The sequence below is a fragment of the Solanum verrucosum genome, unplaced genomic scaffold (assembly GCF_900185275.1).
Source record: "Solanum verrucosum unplaced genomic scaffold, falcon-dt-bn FXZP01000176.1, whole genome shotgun sequence".
In the NCBI taxonomy this organism is placed as follows: Eukaryota; Viridiplantae; Streptophyta; class Magnoliopsida; order Solanales; family Solanaceae; genus Solanum; species Solanum verrucosum.
Genome location: NW_026020412.1, coordinates 1,376,646 through 1,393,175, shown reverse-complemented (window position 1 = coordinate 1,393,175; position 16,530 = coordinate 1,376,646). Strand labels below are relative to the sequence as shown.

Below are 16,530 nucleotides of genomic sequence, written 5' to 3'. Positions count from 1 at the left end.
TATATTAAATTAATTAGATCTCAATTATAAGTTTTAAATTATGACATGTATTAAGAACGGTAAAATTAGGAATGTGGTTACACCAAATAAATAAGGAGTGACCTTTTGGTGAATAAAATGAGAGAAAAGAGAATTCGTTGTTTTGGACATGTGAAGCGGAGATACGCATACGCTCCAATAAGGAGGTGCGAGAGGTTGAATGTAGTAGGCACAAGAAGAGGTAGAAATAGGTCAAAAAAACATTGAGGAGATGTGATTAGACAAGACATGACATGACTTCAAATTACCGAGGACATGCCTCAGATAAAAAGGTGTGGAATCGCGTATTAGGATAGAAGATTAGTAGCTAGTGAAGTGTTTTCTAGCTTTCGTCGATTCAGACTTGTTAGTATTTATCGTTATACTAGTTGTATTGATGTTATTCGATTTTTTTTTATCTCAGTCATAATTTGTTTACTGAATTTCAACTACTAACTAAAATCATTTTATTGTTATTCGTATTCTTTCATTTAGGGATACACTATTTCCCTTATTTGTTGTAATATATTTCTATTCTTTCTTTATATCAAAATTATTTTATTTGAGCTAACTCTATTAAAAAATATAGTGGTAAGATATGCGTATAACTTCCGTAAACGTATGTGTGAAGAAGTCCGTTGTAATAAATTCCCAATTATTTTTATGTAGGTAGGGTTTCGGTTTGCGATCTTCCACAAATTGGATTATAGCTAGATCCCGCTATTCGAATACTCAATCGATTTATGTTCATGTACTGCTATTTTGTTGATTATCCGTTTGAATATACAATTGCGATCAACAGGTCTGTTTTTTAATCCATACTTTATATTTTCTTCAATCTGTTGAAAGTTTGGCTAACAGAATGTGAAATTGTGCTTATTTTAAGCTAAAAAAAGATGTATGATTCTGTCCCATTACTAGATTAGTTTATTGTATATCCATTCTACTCTGTTAATCATAGATAGACCATTTTTACATGGGTTGTAGTACTCTTTTACGTTTTATGAAGCTCACATTCCAGTGTTGGAATGATTTTCTGAGGAATCATTATAGTTGAACCTTTTTTATGCTGTCAAGTTTCATGCTTTATCCAGACTTGGAACTGGCTAAACTCGCATAAGACGTGTTGGGACTACAAATCTAATATCATCTTGAAAGGCTTACTTACCCAGTTCGTTCTTTAACTGTATGTATTGTTTTGGTTGTCTCTTTGCTTGTGCGTTTGAAACTTCTCTAATTTGATTTTGAAAGATAATAGGAATTAGATTGAAGTGTTTCGCAAATGCACCTGAAGGAAAGAGGCAGTAGTATGGATAAAACATTTGGCCTTTTAGGAGTTAGATCATTCTCTTTTTTCCTGGACTTGGGAAGATTTAGCAGCAAACAAGTTTAAGTGACATGATTATTGTAACGCGTACCTTTCTAATTCCAAAGTACAAATCACAAACATGTTTAACAGACTTGAATTTATCTAGTACGTACTTCTCTAACACCAGGTTTCATTCTATGCAATTATGCAATGAATGGCATCCTCATCAAGATTTATGTTTATTAAGGTTAACTTAACTATATATGCATCTGCTTTTCTCCAAATGAAGCCGATTTATTATTTCTTCATGTTTATTATTCAAGCTAATTTGGCTTTCCAGATGCATGATAGCCATTAACCGTCTTATATATGGTGCAGTTTATCTTCTTCGGATGGTCTGTTGATACATTTTTGTGGGTCCTTTGAGTAGGTTGTTCTGAAGTTTCCTCAGTTTTTGATGGGTGCACCTAAGCAGAAGTGGACTTCAGAAGAAGAAGCTGCTCTTAAAGCTGGGATACTTAAGCACGGGCCAGGTAAATGGCGCACGATTCTCAAGGATCCAGAATTTAGTGGAGTATTGTGTTTGCGTTCAAATGTAGATCTCAAGGTAGGGGTTCCTGCTATCATTTTTTCCATTAGATAATTATATTTGGTGCAGAGGAAGTTTGGAAGTTATTTAAACCAAATGATAGTTGCATGGTCTAGTCTTATTTTAAGTTTCTTATCTATGCATGTGGTGTTAATATGCTTGCCTATTCATATTTATTGATGCTGTTCAGGACAAGTGGAGGAACATGACTGTGATGGCAAACGGTTGGGGTTCTCGGGAGCAAGCAAGGTTGGCTGTCAAAAAGATGAGACAGGCACCTAAACAAGATGGGAGTCCTATGACTGATACTACTGCTGCAGAGAGTGATGAGGAAACAGCTGAAGCAAGGCCTGTCACAACTTCTAGTGGATCTCCTCAGGCACATGGTTCAAAACGATCTATGATAAGGTTTAGCACTGCTGATTGATTGTTGCAGCGTAGCTCTTTGTGATAGTCGCTTAGTTTTTATGGTGCTTATGATATAGTTTCTTGTTGGATTTTGCATGTCCTATTATTCTTAGGTGGCATTTGCATGTTTATTAGAAATATTTGTTGGAGAAGCTTTCTAGAAATATTTGGGAAACAATTTTTTTCCTAAATTTTTTTAGAAATGCTCCAATTTGATTTCTGAAGTGCATATTTGTTTTCTTTGTCAAACATGTTTGTTTGGAAACCAGCAAGTGCTTTGTTTAAATATAACATGCATATGATACTTCTATATGTATTTTTTTTTGTTGAAACTGGTAAGGTTGTATTCTTCAGCTTTAAGTGTATGCTGGCTACCTACAAAGAGGTTCATTGAGTTTTCCTTTTCTTTACTCAGTATGAAATAATGTTACCTGTCTTGATGGGATCACATATTATTCTTATTTTCATACTTTCGAATGAGGATTGTCTCTCATAGTTGCTGCATTGATAATATTATAGGTTGGATAATCTTATAATGGAGGCTATAAACACCTTGAAGGAGCCAGGTGGTTCCAACAAGACCACAATAGCTGAATACATAGAGGTAAGTGTGTTCTTATTTTGTGCTTTCTTGTAGAAAAGTAACTAGATATAATCTAGAGTACCAATCATTAATTATCATGCAGGGAAATCTTACAAAATTTTCAGAGACCTATAAAGGACTGAATTTTAGGTATTGATTCTTGTTGTGCAGATAGCAACATTATGAACGATGTTTGTTCTTCTTGTATTTTTTAACTATGAGGACTCGTAAGCCTCAGTATCATCAAACCTCTTAAGTTCTTTGTTCACAGTTTGTGCGTGAAGTTTTTTTTTCCTAATATTGTTTTTCTTTTTAATTTTAAACTCTTGACTGTTAGAAGTAACAGTTTAGGATGAATAAATACAGTGCAATGGGGGTCCTAGTGTAGCATCTGGTCAGTATATGCAGAATATTAGATTGCATCGAGTGCGCATAGGTCTGATAGGGCCACATTAACTTTTTTGCTTCTGAACAGATGATCTTGATTCCATAGAACAAGGTGTTAGGCTCTGCTAGTGAAGTCCTCACTGAACAATTTATGGGCTCATGCACCCTGTCGGCAGCACCAAGTACTCTGGTCAATACATGTATGTTCAATAGGGTGTCTGCTTTAGTATATGCAGAACATGAGGTTGCATGAGTCTAATATAAATCTGATACTGCTAGACTAATAATTTCTTCTCAATGTATGATTGTGATTTCCTTATACTAAGGGGACGTTTGGTACGAGGGATAAGGAATAATAGTCCGGGACAAAACGTAGGATTATTTTATTCTACGTTTGGTTAGGGGTATTAGTTAGTCCTAACATTATTTATCCCATCATTTGTACTACAATGATGGGATAAGGTAAAGGGGCTTTCAGTACTACATAAGTACTGATTTATAATACAAATCGTTACCTTCTCAAAAAAAAATGATGGGATAAGTTGTACCATATATATGGTGGGATAACTAATCCCATGAGATATCTGAGTCCACGGGATAACTTTGTCTATCTCATCCCCTATGTAGTGGCTTTATTGATCAGGTTCTCAATGATCTACGATTGGTGTATGCATCCTGCCTGACAATATTTTTGGTTAATACATTTATGTTTAATTGGGTGACATCAAAACTCATCTTACAGATCTTAGTTGATGTGTAAATGTCATGATTGCTGAATCTTAGTTCGTATCAAAACCAGAATTTATGGCTGCATCTGTCAGACTATTCTATTGAATGCTCCACTCTTTCTATTCTTTTAGGACCAGTACTGGGCACCTCCAAATTTTAAAAGGCTACTGTCCGGGAAACTGAAGTATTTAACTGCAACTGGGAAGCTTATCAAGGTGATTTTTATTGTGTACCTGACATCTCTGTTACTGGCTTATTGATCCTCTCACCTAACCCTAGAGTGAATACAATCAGAATTGGAATTGGATTCAAGTGTTTTTATGCCTAGTAATTTTTCTTCTTGATTGATCATAATAGTATATTTTCTTTTAGATGAAGCGTAGGTATAGAATAGTACCTACGTCAACACCATCTGACAGTAGAAGAAACCTGTCTATTACACTTTTGGACAGCAGGCAGAGGATCTTCCCTAAGATTGATCAGGATGATATGAACATGCTTAGTACATCTCAGATAGATTTAGAGCTAGCTAAAATGAGGAACATGACACCTCAAGAGGCTGCAGCTGCTGCTGCACTAGCGGTTGCTGAAGCAGAAGAAGCCATAGCTGAAGCTGAGGAGGCTGGTAGGGAGGCTGAGGCTGCTGAAGCTGATGCTGAAGCTGCACAAGCCTTTTCAGTAGCTGCAAAGAAGACATTACATGGGAGAAGCGCCCCAAGGATGGTAAGACATCCTTTTATGCCAATTATTTTGTCACTGTCTATCATTTTACTTGTCTCTCCTTCCTATCTTTCATTTTATTGTTGTTAGAATATGTTCTTCCTTATGTGTGGAACCATTATTGATTCAGTGTCTAGAAATCATTGCTTGAGAGCATTTTTTAACTAACAGGAATCGTGTAGATCCGTAATCTTTACTCATCATTTCCCCTTCACTCTACTTGAAACAAGATTTTTCTAATCTACTATAGTACAAGTTTTAAAAACAGATATTCTAAGTTAAATATAAACCTTGCTTCTTAAGACCTCATCTTAACAAGTCTCAAGTGAAACCTGGAGGAATATATAGGAGTGGGTAGCAATATTTGTGCCTCAACCGGCATAATCTTTCTCTGGGCCTCATTAGCTTCTGTTTCAGCTTGTCTCTTGATCAATGTTAAATTTTGACTAATTCGTATAGAGAACTGCTTCACTTAGCTCTGGATAGTATAATTGCATCTAGGATGGCCATGGGGTGGGGCAGGTCTCAGTCTATGCGGGGCGGGGCGGGGTGGGTTGAAACAATTTTTTAAGAAATTTAGCGGGGCAGGTTGCGGGTTGAAACTTTTTCCTTCGCTCTTCTAGTCTAATCTCTTAACTAATTATTCTCTTCTCTCTTTCTCTAAGGTTTTCAAACAAGTACCTTGTATGATTTCTTAAAATCAATATTTTTAGCCAGAACAAAATTGGTTTTTAGTTCTGGAAATTTATTTGATATTATTTGTAAACGAAATTGAATTTGATTTATTTTGGATATATTGCCACCTAAAGGTTTAGAAACTGTAAAATTTGTGTGTTTTAGCAAAATAACAACTGAGTTTATAATTAAACTAGATCTTTATTCTTAAAAAAAATATAATGTAATGTTAAATTATGTGTTTTAGCAAAGTAACGAAATGAAGAAAAGAAAAAAAGTAGAGATAACATAAGTGGTGCGGGGCAGGTTAAAATAGGAGAAATGTTAAAGCGGGGCAGGGCGGTTTAAAATTCTATGGGTTAAGCTTCAACCCACCCCACTGCCATCCCTAATCACACCAACCTACACTTGTGTGAGGAAGTGGAAGTTGTAGTCTTGTAGGCACTGCATACTCAACTTCGTTTATTCTAATTTGAGATAAGTGTCAAAAACACACCTAAACTAACCATATTTTGAGTTTCATACCTAAACTACAGAGAGTGTGAGTTTCATACTTAAACTATCACTTATTGCTTATTAGTTTGAGAAAACACCTCTCTTTTATTACACTCTCTTCATGGTGTGTGTACTACACTCTCTCTCTTATTTTAAAACATTGGCACATCACACTCCACAGTGACAAAACATTCCACCTTTGACAAAATTAAATAAATTATTAATATTAGTTAAAGTTAAAGATAAGTATTACTATCCCCAAAAAAATTATATTTTTTTTATAAAAAATATATATGTACATATCTAACACAAAATGAGAAAAATGTAAATAAATAAATAAATTAGGAGCGGAGGGTTAGATGGGGTGGGGTAAGATTTTTATTTTTTTTATAAATAAAAATAATATTAAATTTTATTGGGAAGGAAGAGTGAGTGATTTGGGGGGTGGGGGCGAAGTATGAATTTTACTCTTTTTGGAGATAGTACTCCCTCTGTTCCATATTAGTTGATCATTATCATAAAAGTAGTTGTCCCATATTAATTGATCACCTTGCTAAATCAAGAAAACACTAATTAAAATTTTTCTATATTACCCTTGCAATTAATTTTTTTTTAAAGTATTCACATTTGTTTGTAAAATTCCAAGAAGAGTTTTTAAGGGGTGAATTAGTAAAATTATCTTCTTATTTATGATTTCTTAAGCAACGTGCAAAATGAAAAGTGATCAACTAATATGGAATGGAGGGAGTAATACTTTAATCTTTAACTTTTAACTAATATTAATAGTTTATTTAATTTTAATCAAGATAAAATATATTTTATCCATGTGGAATGTCATGTGACAGTGTTTTTTCAAATAAAAGAGTGTTACACACACCACTGAGGTGTGTTTTTCAAACTAGTAAGTGAAAATTTAGGTATGAAACTCACACTTCCAATAGTTTAGGTATGAAACTCAAAAAAAGTGATAGTTCAGGTGTATTTTTGACATTTATCTCTTCTAATTTTGCATGAGAGATTTCTAAGCTCTCAATGTGTTTCTTTTTCTATGAGATTTTTCATTTTTACTTTGTTGGGGAGGGGAAGGGTGGTTTTCTTTTAGTAGCTGATTCATTTGGTATCTCTGTTGATCTTGTTGATTACAGCAGGTTGTTGGGATGACAAATTAACTTGACATCAATGCTTCAATGAGAGCAAAATAAAAATAAAAGTAGACACAGACAAGTATTGATATGTTTGTATTTATCTGCTTTCCTAGTTAGGTAACTACTACCTATCTACACTAGGTGCTTTACAAAGTTGATGGAATTTCACCTAAGATGTTTACACTGGCTCGATGCAAATTGATTATCCTCACTGATGTACTATGTCCAAAGCCTGCTACGCTATTATTTCTTGGTTCTTTTTCTGATTGTCTCTCTAATATCTAGATGATACATGCTTGATCTTTCCTTTGGAGGTGAGGTGGATGTGCGAGTTAGAGAATTGCTAGATCCCATTCCAGTTTGATGTTGTATCCTCACAGCTTGTACATACGGCAACAAGTTTCATGCTAAGTGTAATCTACTGGGTTGTTAGTAGTAAAAGTGTTTTTGATTGTATCAGTGTGTTTCCTGTTCACCAGAGGACTTAACCAAATCAGATGTCTCCTTTTTAACCGTAACCGTTTCTGCTAGCTGAGTTCCCGAGGAACAGGAATAACCCCGGGAAGGGGGTTGTTAATGCATGGATGTACTGGATGCTCTATTGTTAGTGTACGACGATTTATTATTTATTTGAACTGGATTTGGAAGGAGAATAAATTAGTCTAAAGTAGTTTCTGGCCAATGTCTATAAGTGGGAATCAAGAAGAAAATTATGAAATTAGTTCAGGAGACAAGCTTGGGCACATCTCAGATATATATATATATATATATATATTATATGTGGTGGATTCTTTTCAATCTACTTTTATGATTTCAAATCCCTTCGACAGAAATCAATACTTCAAAACAGCCCATGTACTACAGGAATCTTTTATTTTTTACCTATTTGAATTGATTATTTAAGCAGATATGTATATTTAGCACTAAAAAGTATTCAAAGTTATATTCCTAATACCGAAATCAGAGTGTTACTTTTTCTGTCTATTTTTACTTGTTTATTATATTAAAATAGTGAAATAGTCTAATGGATCCTTGTATTTGTATGAGTTTGTATTATGGATTTTCATACTCATCAGTCATCACTATTTCATCTTAACTCTTAAACTCAATAGAACACATATTTAAAACCCTTCTGACCTTTACCGAATCTATGTGGCATGAATGCTACTAACATGGAAAAATGTATGATTGTACTCGCTTTTAAGTGCATAAATACAATATTTTATATTTAAAAACATCAAAAAAAATTTAAGAGAAAAGACATAAAGTCACCACTGAAGTTGTCTCGAATTTTTGAAAAGATACCTTAATTTTGCGGGTGTCCTATTATCCCACGAAACCATTTCTAACAATTATAAATACATTGTTTTAACCCATTCTCAGAGTAGGTGTAATCTCACGTATTGGGGGCGCGTGAATGAAAAAAATCACCCCAAAATCAATCTAAAATGTCATGTAGCAAGATTGTAAGCCTCCATTTCTAAAAAAGTTCAAGAAACAGAGGATTTTTTGGTCAATGCCTTTCATGGTGGTTGTTGAAGAGCAATTTCATATTTACTTAAGAATTTAAGAAGATTTTATATGATTCCTAAGTGAAAATCTTCACTGTTATGTAAACAGTGAAAACGAAGGATTTCACAAAAATCTCATATCCAAAATCTTTCATTTTCCACCTCTGCAAAAACTCCATTTTAGCTCATTCCATCTCCGTCTTTTGCAACAAAAACAAAAAATAAAGCTACAACAGTACGACGCTAAAAGAAACCATCAATTGAAATTCCAAAATCATCTCAATGACTTTGAATTATTTCCTCAACAATGCAACAACTCGTCAAAGACTATTTTCACGAACAATTTATATCTATTAAACTCAAATTAGTTAATGCAACCATTTACATTGAAGTTTTTGAGTTTGTACTCATTTGGACTTGACCTAGAAGATTTTGAGGATCAAAATGTGAGTGAGTTAGGAGTTTATCCAATTCATTATTAAATGAGTAAGAAAAATTTTATTTGAGGTGAAACACACACACAAGGTATGAGATTATAAAAGCTGTAAAAATGGTGTATTTATAGTTGTTGGAAATAGTTTCGTGGGGTAATAGGACACCCGCAAAGTTAAGAGGTCTTTTTTGAAAATTTGAGACAACTTCAGTGGTGACTTTATGTCTTTTTTCTCCTTTTAAAAAAAAATCAATTCTGGAAAAAAAATTATGTCTTCTTTAACCATCTCCCCCCTCACCCCCACCCCCTCCCCCCACACCAGACACCCACTCCACCTCACCCCCCAACTTTTCTTCGTCTCCAGAACTTTCCCCACCCCTATACCCTCAACTTTCTTCTCTTCTTCTTCAACAAATTCACCTACCACTTTTTTTTTTCTTTTTTTTTGAAATCACCTACTACACTCTCTGTTTCTTCAATACACTCTCCTCTTTCGCAACAAATCAAAACTCTACCTCTAATCTCTTCTTTCTACCTTTTTAAATATATTTTTTTACTATTCTATATTTTTAAAATATGGAATAAGGGTCTGAAAAATACCTCAACTTTGGTCGAATTTGTTGTTGCGATACTAAACTTTCATAAGGACCTATTACCTCCCTAGACTATTTAATACCGTATTTTTTACCCCCTGAACTATTTAATAGTGTATATTAAAGGTATATATGTGCCCACGTGGACACATTACTATTTATAATTTTGCATTATTTTTTATGTCCACGTGGGCAAAGAGTTGTGATTTTTTCAATAAGGCACAATAAACATGTGTTCACACTATCATTTGTTATCCATAAATAGAGGAATTTCTTCCACTATTATTTGTAGGTTTTTTTTTGGGCTATAAGGTAGTCGAATTCAAATACATTAATTAAGTTTCTTATGAAGTTTGTTTCATTCCTCAAAGTTTTCTTCCTCCTATTTCATGAAGCTTAAACTTTACTATAAGTCATAGTGATTCATGTAACTCTAGCAATTTCTTTTTGCTATTTTGGTGACATTTTTTTAACTTTGTTAAAAATTTCAGCAAGGATGATTGAAATCGGAACTTCTCTTTTGTCCCTTTCTATAGGTTTCTTCATATGAACAAACAAAATTGATTTTAATTGTAATGCCACATTACTACTCTTGCACCTCTTAGTCCACAACTCATAACGTTGCTGAAATGGTTGAATTCATTACATTTGGTTCTTTAGTAAACAAATTTTTTATTTCTTCCACTGTTATTTGTAGGTTATTTTTCAGTATTGGGAAGTTGAATTCAAATACATTAATTAAGCTTCTTATGAAGTGTGTTTCATTCCTCAAAGTCCTCTTCCTCCTATTTCATGAAGCTTAATCTTTTACTGTAAGTCATAGTGATTCATGTATCTATTGCAATTTATTTTTGCTATTTTAATGACTTTTTTTTAACTCTTTTAATTAAATTTGTGAACTGTAAACTTGGATACAGCCCAGTCGACTATCTTTTTAAAAAATATGTTAAGCAACATGCCTTTTTCTTCTTGATTGTTAGAAAAGTAAGGTCGTCTTTATTATTATTTCTGGATATTTGTGAGTTCAAGTGCTCACAAAATTATGTTGTGAGATTTTAATATGTTATGCGTCAAAATTTTGGTTTAGAATATCTAGTTGTGAACAGTTCCATTCAGATGACACCTACTGCTTGGTTGATAATTGCATTAATTCTTTGTAACTGCATACTATAACCATAACAATAATTATGGTTCAATTCCAAATAAGTTGGGGCCGGTGACATGAAACCTAAGCAAAAGTAATGATTATTCTGAGACAATGAGGAAAAACATTTATGATACTAAAAATTTTAGGGTCATTTTAAACATATACATGATATGACATATTATAATAAAAAAGAGATTGATGGAGGTTCATAAGAAAAGAGCCAAAGATCCTCTATTTGAATTAAGTTAATTATGTTCTTTTAACTTGGGAGTGTTGTTGTTCGAGGCTTTTTGATCTCTTCTTTAACGTCTGATGTTGTTCTTTATAACTTCTTGTAATTTAGAAAATTTCATTATTTATGAGAAACTATTTCCATGGATATTTTCTTAGCCTTCTATCTTATACTTAAAATCTCTCTATGACTCATAATTTTTTTATAACAAAAATAAATTAAAAAAATATAGCAATTTAAGATTTCGGAGGAATGCTTTGCCTTAAGATAAATGTTCTTGACAATGTAGTGTATGTATCGAAAATACAAATATAACTGAATGATCATATCTAAGCTTAATAAAATAGTTCAATCCCGTACGAAGAACGGGTAATTTACCTAGTTAAAAATAATTTACTACATTTACTTGTTTGGTTAGAAAAATCAAGAAATAATTTATCATATTGTACCTATTTAATCCTTATTATTAAGTATTACTTTCTTTGTCTTAATTTATATGATATATATTCCTTTTTAGTTGGTTTCAAGAAACATGATACATTTTTATGTGTTAAATATTTAATGACACTATCAATATTTATTCATATTTAGTCTCACTTATTTGGCGAACAGTTCACAAAGGTTCTCTTTTAAGGGTTTTTTTGGAACATTGTTAAGTCTTTCTATATTTCTTATATTTTATGCTCAGTTACATTACATCACACAAATTGAAATAGAGGGAGTAATAATTTTCAATTAATTCCTCAACATTAGATGACATGTAATAATTATAAGTGATATAATTAAACCAATGTTCTATTTAGTACTTCTTAAGGATTGTGTCAAATTAAACATGGATGAACAAAACGGAGAGAGTACTTAAAATAGGTTTTGTACGAGACATTTTTCAACTCTTTCTCATCTCTTCTTCTTTATTTATTTTTAAGACTAGATATAGGACCCCATGCGTAGCATAAGCTCAATATATGTTATTTTTGTGTGCTAATTTATGCGACACGGATGGAACAATCAATCAAATCTTTGATATGATTTTAAAATTATCAATTATTGTGATTTCTAATATTTTTACGAAATTTTCAAATAATAGATGTAACTCCAATTATCTCAAGTTATGCGGCATTAACAAAATTCAAGAGTCAATCAAAATTTATAAATATTTTTTTGAATATTTTAAATTGTTAATTATTAAAATGTATAGTACTTTTTACGTAATTATTAAATATATAATTAAACATATTAAATTATTAATTGTACTCCTGAAATATTGATTCGTAGTGTTGACTTTTTGGTAGAAAATAAAAATTCTGCATAGAGAATTGGACACAGGACATAAAGCCTAAACCATTAAGTCACCAAGTTGTTGTATAAATAAGACGACAAAATTGAGACCATGACCTAGTAGTTGAAGCTACTCAATTGTGCCTTCTTATATAAGAGAAAGTACTACTATTAGAAGGAAAAAAAGTTCTCTATATATAAAATAAGACTCATATTTATCAAACGTAGCAACAAAAAAAATATTCTCAAAAAATATAAAATCATATTACGAATCTCGTTTTAAGGCTTGGATTTTTTCTTATAATTTTGTATATTAAAATAGATATAAAATATGTACATAGTTTCATAAATTTTATATAAAGTTTAAATTAAGTTTCTTGAAAAATATCATGCTTCGAATCCACCCAAGATATTCAATCTCACCCACATTACATATATATATATATATATATATATATATATATATATATATATATATATATAATTGTATACATTTTGTATAAAGTTCATGTTGATTTCTGAAAATTTAGTACAACTACAATAAAAATTGTATACTACTTTCATATAATATTTATATAAATTTAATACAATTTAAATAACATACAAACTTAAAATACTTTTTTCGTACAACTTAACAAACAATTACAATACAAATTTGATATGATTCAACTATAACTTCGAACTTCAACAAATTAGGACTGCAAATTTTATCCAATAGTTTCAAATTCTAGATTTGAACTTTCCTTGATGTTCTACCTTTTTTGAGATATTACCACTCGATTATGACAAATCAATTTTCAAACTTGAGCTTCTAAAAATTGAGGAAAAAGATCACTAGTTGAGGTAAAAGCTTGAGCCAACTTTGAGTTTCTTCAAGATTTTTTGTCGGTTCCAAAATTCAGAACCAAAAGCGTGAGGAAAAGGGGAAAGGGCTTGCACACAAAGGGGATGGATTGCACACATTGATTTCTTACCAAATATTCTATAAAATATAAATATCTTGCCATAGTTGGTAAATAAGAAAAAAATATTTATATAAATGTAGAGTCTTATTTAGTTATTGACAGTGATTTTTCCCTATTAAAATGTTTATTTATGATTGACCAGTTTAGGTGCTGTCACACCACTAATAAATCCAACTGTAGCTTGAACCTTTGTTAATATTTTATCCCTTAACGAACATGTATGCTCACTATCGAAGTATCTCACTTTGAATATATCTAATTTCTTCCTAACAGATGCACTCAATCTCCAAGAAGAGTCATCCGACAAACACAATAATATATAACTGCACTTTTTTCCAGATGCATTAGTAAAATGTATAATGGATACATTAAAATAATATATTCTTTACACAATGATACATTAGTCAAAAAATTCATATATTGATACATTAACATATAATAAAAAAGAAGGGAAAATATATTTAATACTCTATAGTAATATTGCACTGACACAAAGCTACAAAAACACATTAAACAGGGAATATTCATCAAATCATAATTGTATCAAGTTGAATGCAATAATGTGTCATGATTATTATACGCATATATAAATTCAAACATCCAAAAAAGGAGGGTCACATGTATTTATTACTTTATACTAACATTACTGTAACTCACAGATCTGATACCTCAAAATATATACGTCAAACGTTTAATGTATCACCCTTATAGCCAGTAATATATCATGATTGATTCACCAAAATATAATGATACATTAATGAAAAAATTTTATATATTGATACATTATCATATATAAAAAAAAAGAAGTTCAAATATATCTGATACGTTATAGTAATATTACACTGAGCCATAGATACAAAAACACATTAAACAGTAATAAACATCAAATCATAATTGTATCAAGTTGAATGCAATCGTGTATCATGATTATTATATGCATATATAAATTCAAACATCCAAAAAAAAAGGAGTGTCACATATATCTAATACTTTATACTAACAATATTGTAACTCACAAATCTGATACCTCAAAACATATACATCGAACGTTTAATGTATCACCCTTATAGCCAGTAATGTATCATGATGGATTGACCAAAATACAAATTCATGACTGAAAAATGAATTGCATACCTTTTGTCATCAGATCTTTTAACTCGAAATTGAAGTCATGTTTTATTTAGTATTTTGCAATTACAGCTACTAGAGTGGCTTTATCTTTGTACAATTGATTCACCTTCACGTCCGTACTATGTGTATCAGAAATGTAATTCATTACCTCCATTTTTAGTATATTACACAAATCACCATTTTTTATTCGGCCAAGTTGAGAGCGTGTGTGTCCTTTTCAGCACCTTCAACACAAACAATTGCACCAATCGATAAATCAAAACTTTCTATCTCGCCAACATCCTTATCAATTATATCAACACAGAGGGGATACATACCAAATCCAACCTCGCGTTTCTTCACCTCTACGTACAACTTTACCCCCATATCATTCCTTATAATCAGTGGAGAGGAGTTTCCTTCTACAATGTATCGGATATCAATTTGTTTCTAGATTTATCAATATTCAACCCAGCTGCAACGGTTGTAACTAGATTCATGAAGGAAATATTTTCACCAACCACTATCCCATCACTCTTGTATCTTTCATATCTAACCTCACTCTTCCATACTCCTGAATGTCTCAACAAAATTGAGATATTCATTATGTATCTGATCAAATTTATAACAAAACATTTGAATTCACTCGAAAGTTTCTTCGTTGAAACAGGGACCAAGACGAACAAGATTTGAATTTTTGAATTTTGGTTTGATTTATTATTTTAGGAATCACGTTTCTCTGATTGACAGTAAGGATGAAACTGATTAGCGTGAATTAGGGGATTTTATTTTGATTTTCCGTTTTCTTTTCCATTTAACGTGTAACAACAAAATATATAACGTATAACTATTAATGTATCCGAATTCCCAGTTGTGTATCCGGATTGTGTAACTTTTTCAGGAATTAATGTAATCACAAAATAAATAGGTATAGGATGTAATTTCATCTTAAAACTATGGGATTCCTAAAATTTATACAAAAAATAAAAAGTAGTAAAAAATAATTGGCAATTTTCCATGTGATTTCCACCGATCCATTTCTAGGCTGGTTTAGGAAATATTCGAGCAATTACCTTCAAAGATCCAAATCAAATGCAACTGATATTCTTTACTCAATGACCACTGATCTTTTGTTAAAATCCATCAAAGTACAAGACCTACTTGATCATATTTTTAACCATATTTTTGCAACATTTGCTGAAGCATTTGATATTTATATACAGAATGAATTAATTAGAAACTACCACAATTTAGTTGGAATAGAACATAAGATCACTATATATAGTTAGATTGGAAATAATGTAATTAAGCGGAGAACTGGAAACGACAAAAAAAAATAAACAAACAAATTAGACAGTTACAATTTAATACACATAATTGTATAATTACTTTAATATTAATAACGGTTAGAAAAATGATACAAAAAGCTTTTAAGAAAAATAAGGGTGGAACTTCACAGTAAAGTCGTTTCATTTAGGAAATGTCAATGCCCCTCACAAGCTTTTTATTCATTTCTTCTTTAAATCATTACAAATATTTTTTTCTTGAATTAAATTAAATTGTATGCCTTCCACTCCCTCATCTATATATAATATAAAGGAGAATGTTATACATGCTGATGTGGCATGCTTCTAAGGGCTAGAAACCTATTTTATTTTTATTTTTTTGTGATTTTTTTGGCCATTTTTCAAATTTTAAAATACTAAAAACTCCTAAATATTAAAGAGAGTCATATTTAATTCTTCCTTAAAGCTAATTAAGTCTTTTTATAATAGAACTCAATTAAGGAAAACACTTAATTGCTATTCAATTATAATTACTCAAATATACGTTATTAATCTTTTCATATTCGTATGTTACTAATGCTTTTGCCAACTATAAATACTAAAGCAAATGTCCAACAATGCACACATTCTGCCTTTTTTATTCATAACTTTCTTTTCAATTTTTCTTCTTTTTCGTTTTTACTCTTTTTGCAAGAAGTTTATTTCTTCTTTTTTCCCTTTTTTTTTTTTTTTTTTTATCATTATTGGTATTGTCTATTAGTAACTTTGTAATTTTGATGCCTGATTTTTAGTTGTTAGAAAATGGGAGAGAGCGACATATATATTATCTTATTTGTGAAAGGAACTCGTCAGGATCAAGCTTGAAGAACATCAATCATTACCGATATAACAAATTTTATCTACATTTTTTTTTATTG

The 16,530-nt window shown here is 31.4% G+C and overlaps 1 protein-coding gene across 1 annotated transcript; it reads left to right on the top strand.

The window, feature by feature from the left end:
• Positions 1-648: 648 nt before the first annotated feature.
• On the top strand, positions 649-7,706 carry LOC125840726 (telomere repeat-binding factor 1-like). Its single transcript, XM_049519693.1, has 7 exons — positions 649-820; positions 1,758-1,934; positions 2,107-2,324; positions 2,844-2,928; positions 4,155-4,238; positions 4,396-4,746; positions 7,344-7,706. The coding sequence occupies exons 2-7, from the start codon at positions 1,785-1,787 to the stop codon at positions 7,356-7,358; spliced, it is 903 nt and encodes a 300-aa protein (XP_049375650.1). The 5' UTR covers positions 649-820; positions 1,758-1,784; the 3' UTR covers positions 7,359-7,706.
• Positions 7,707-16,530: the final 8,824 nt, after the last annotated feature.

Bases quoted from the DNA above. Each gene is read 5' to 3' on its own strand.
- LOC125840726 (XM_049519693.1), top strand. From the start codon at position 1,785: ATGGGTGCACCTAAGCAGAAGTGGACTTCAGAAGAAGAAGCTGCTCTT. The intron at 2,325-2,843 runs GTTTAGCACTGC...ATAATATTATAG, and splicing joins TCAAAACGATCTATGATAAG to GTTGGATAATCTTATAATGG. The intron at 2,929-4,154 runs GTAAGTGTGTTC...CTATTCTTTTAG, and splicing joins CAATAGCTGAATACATAGAG to GACCAGTACTGGGCACCTCC.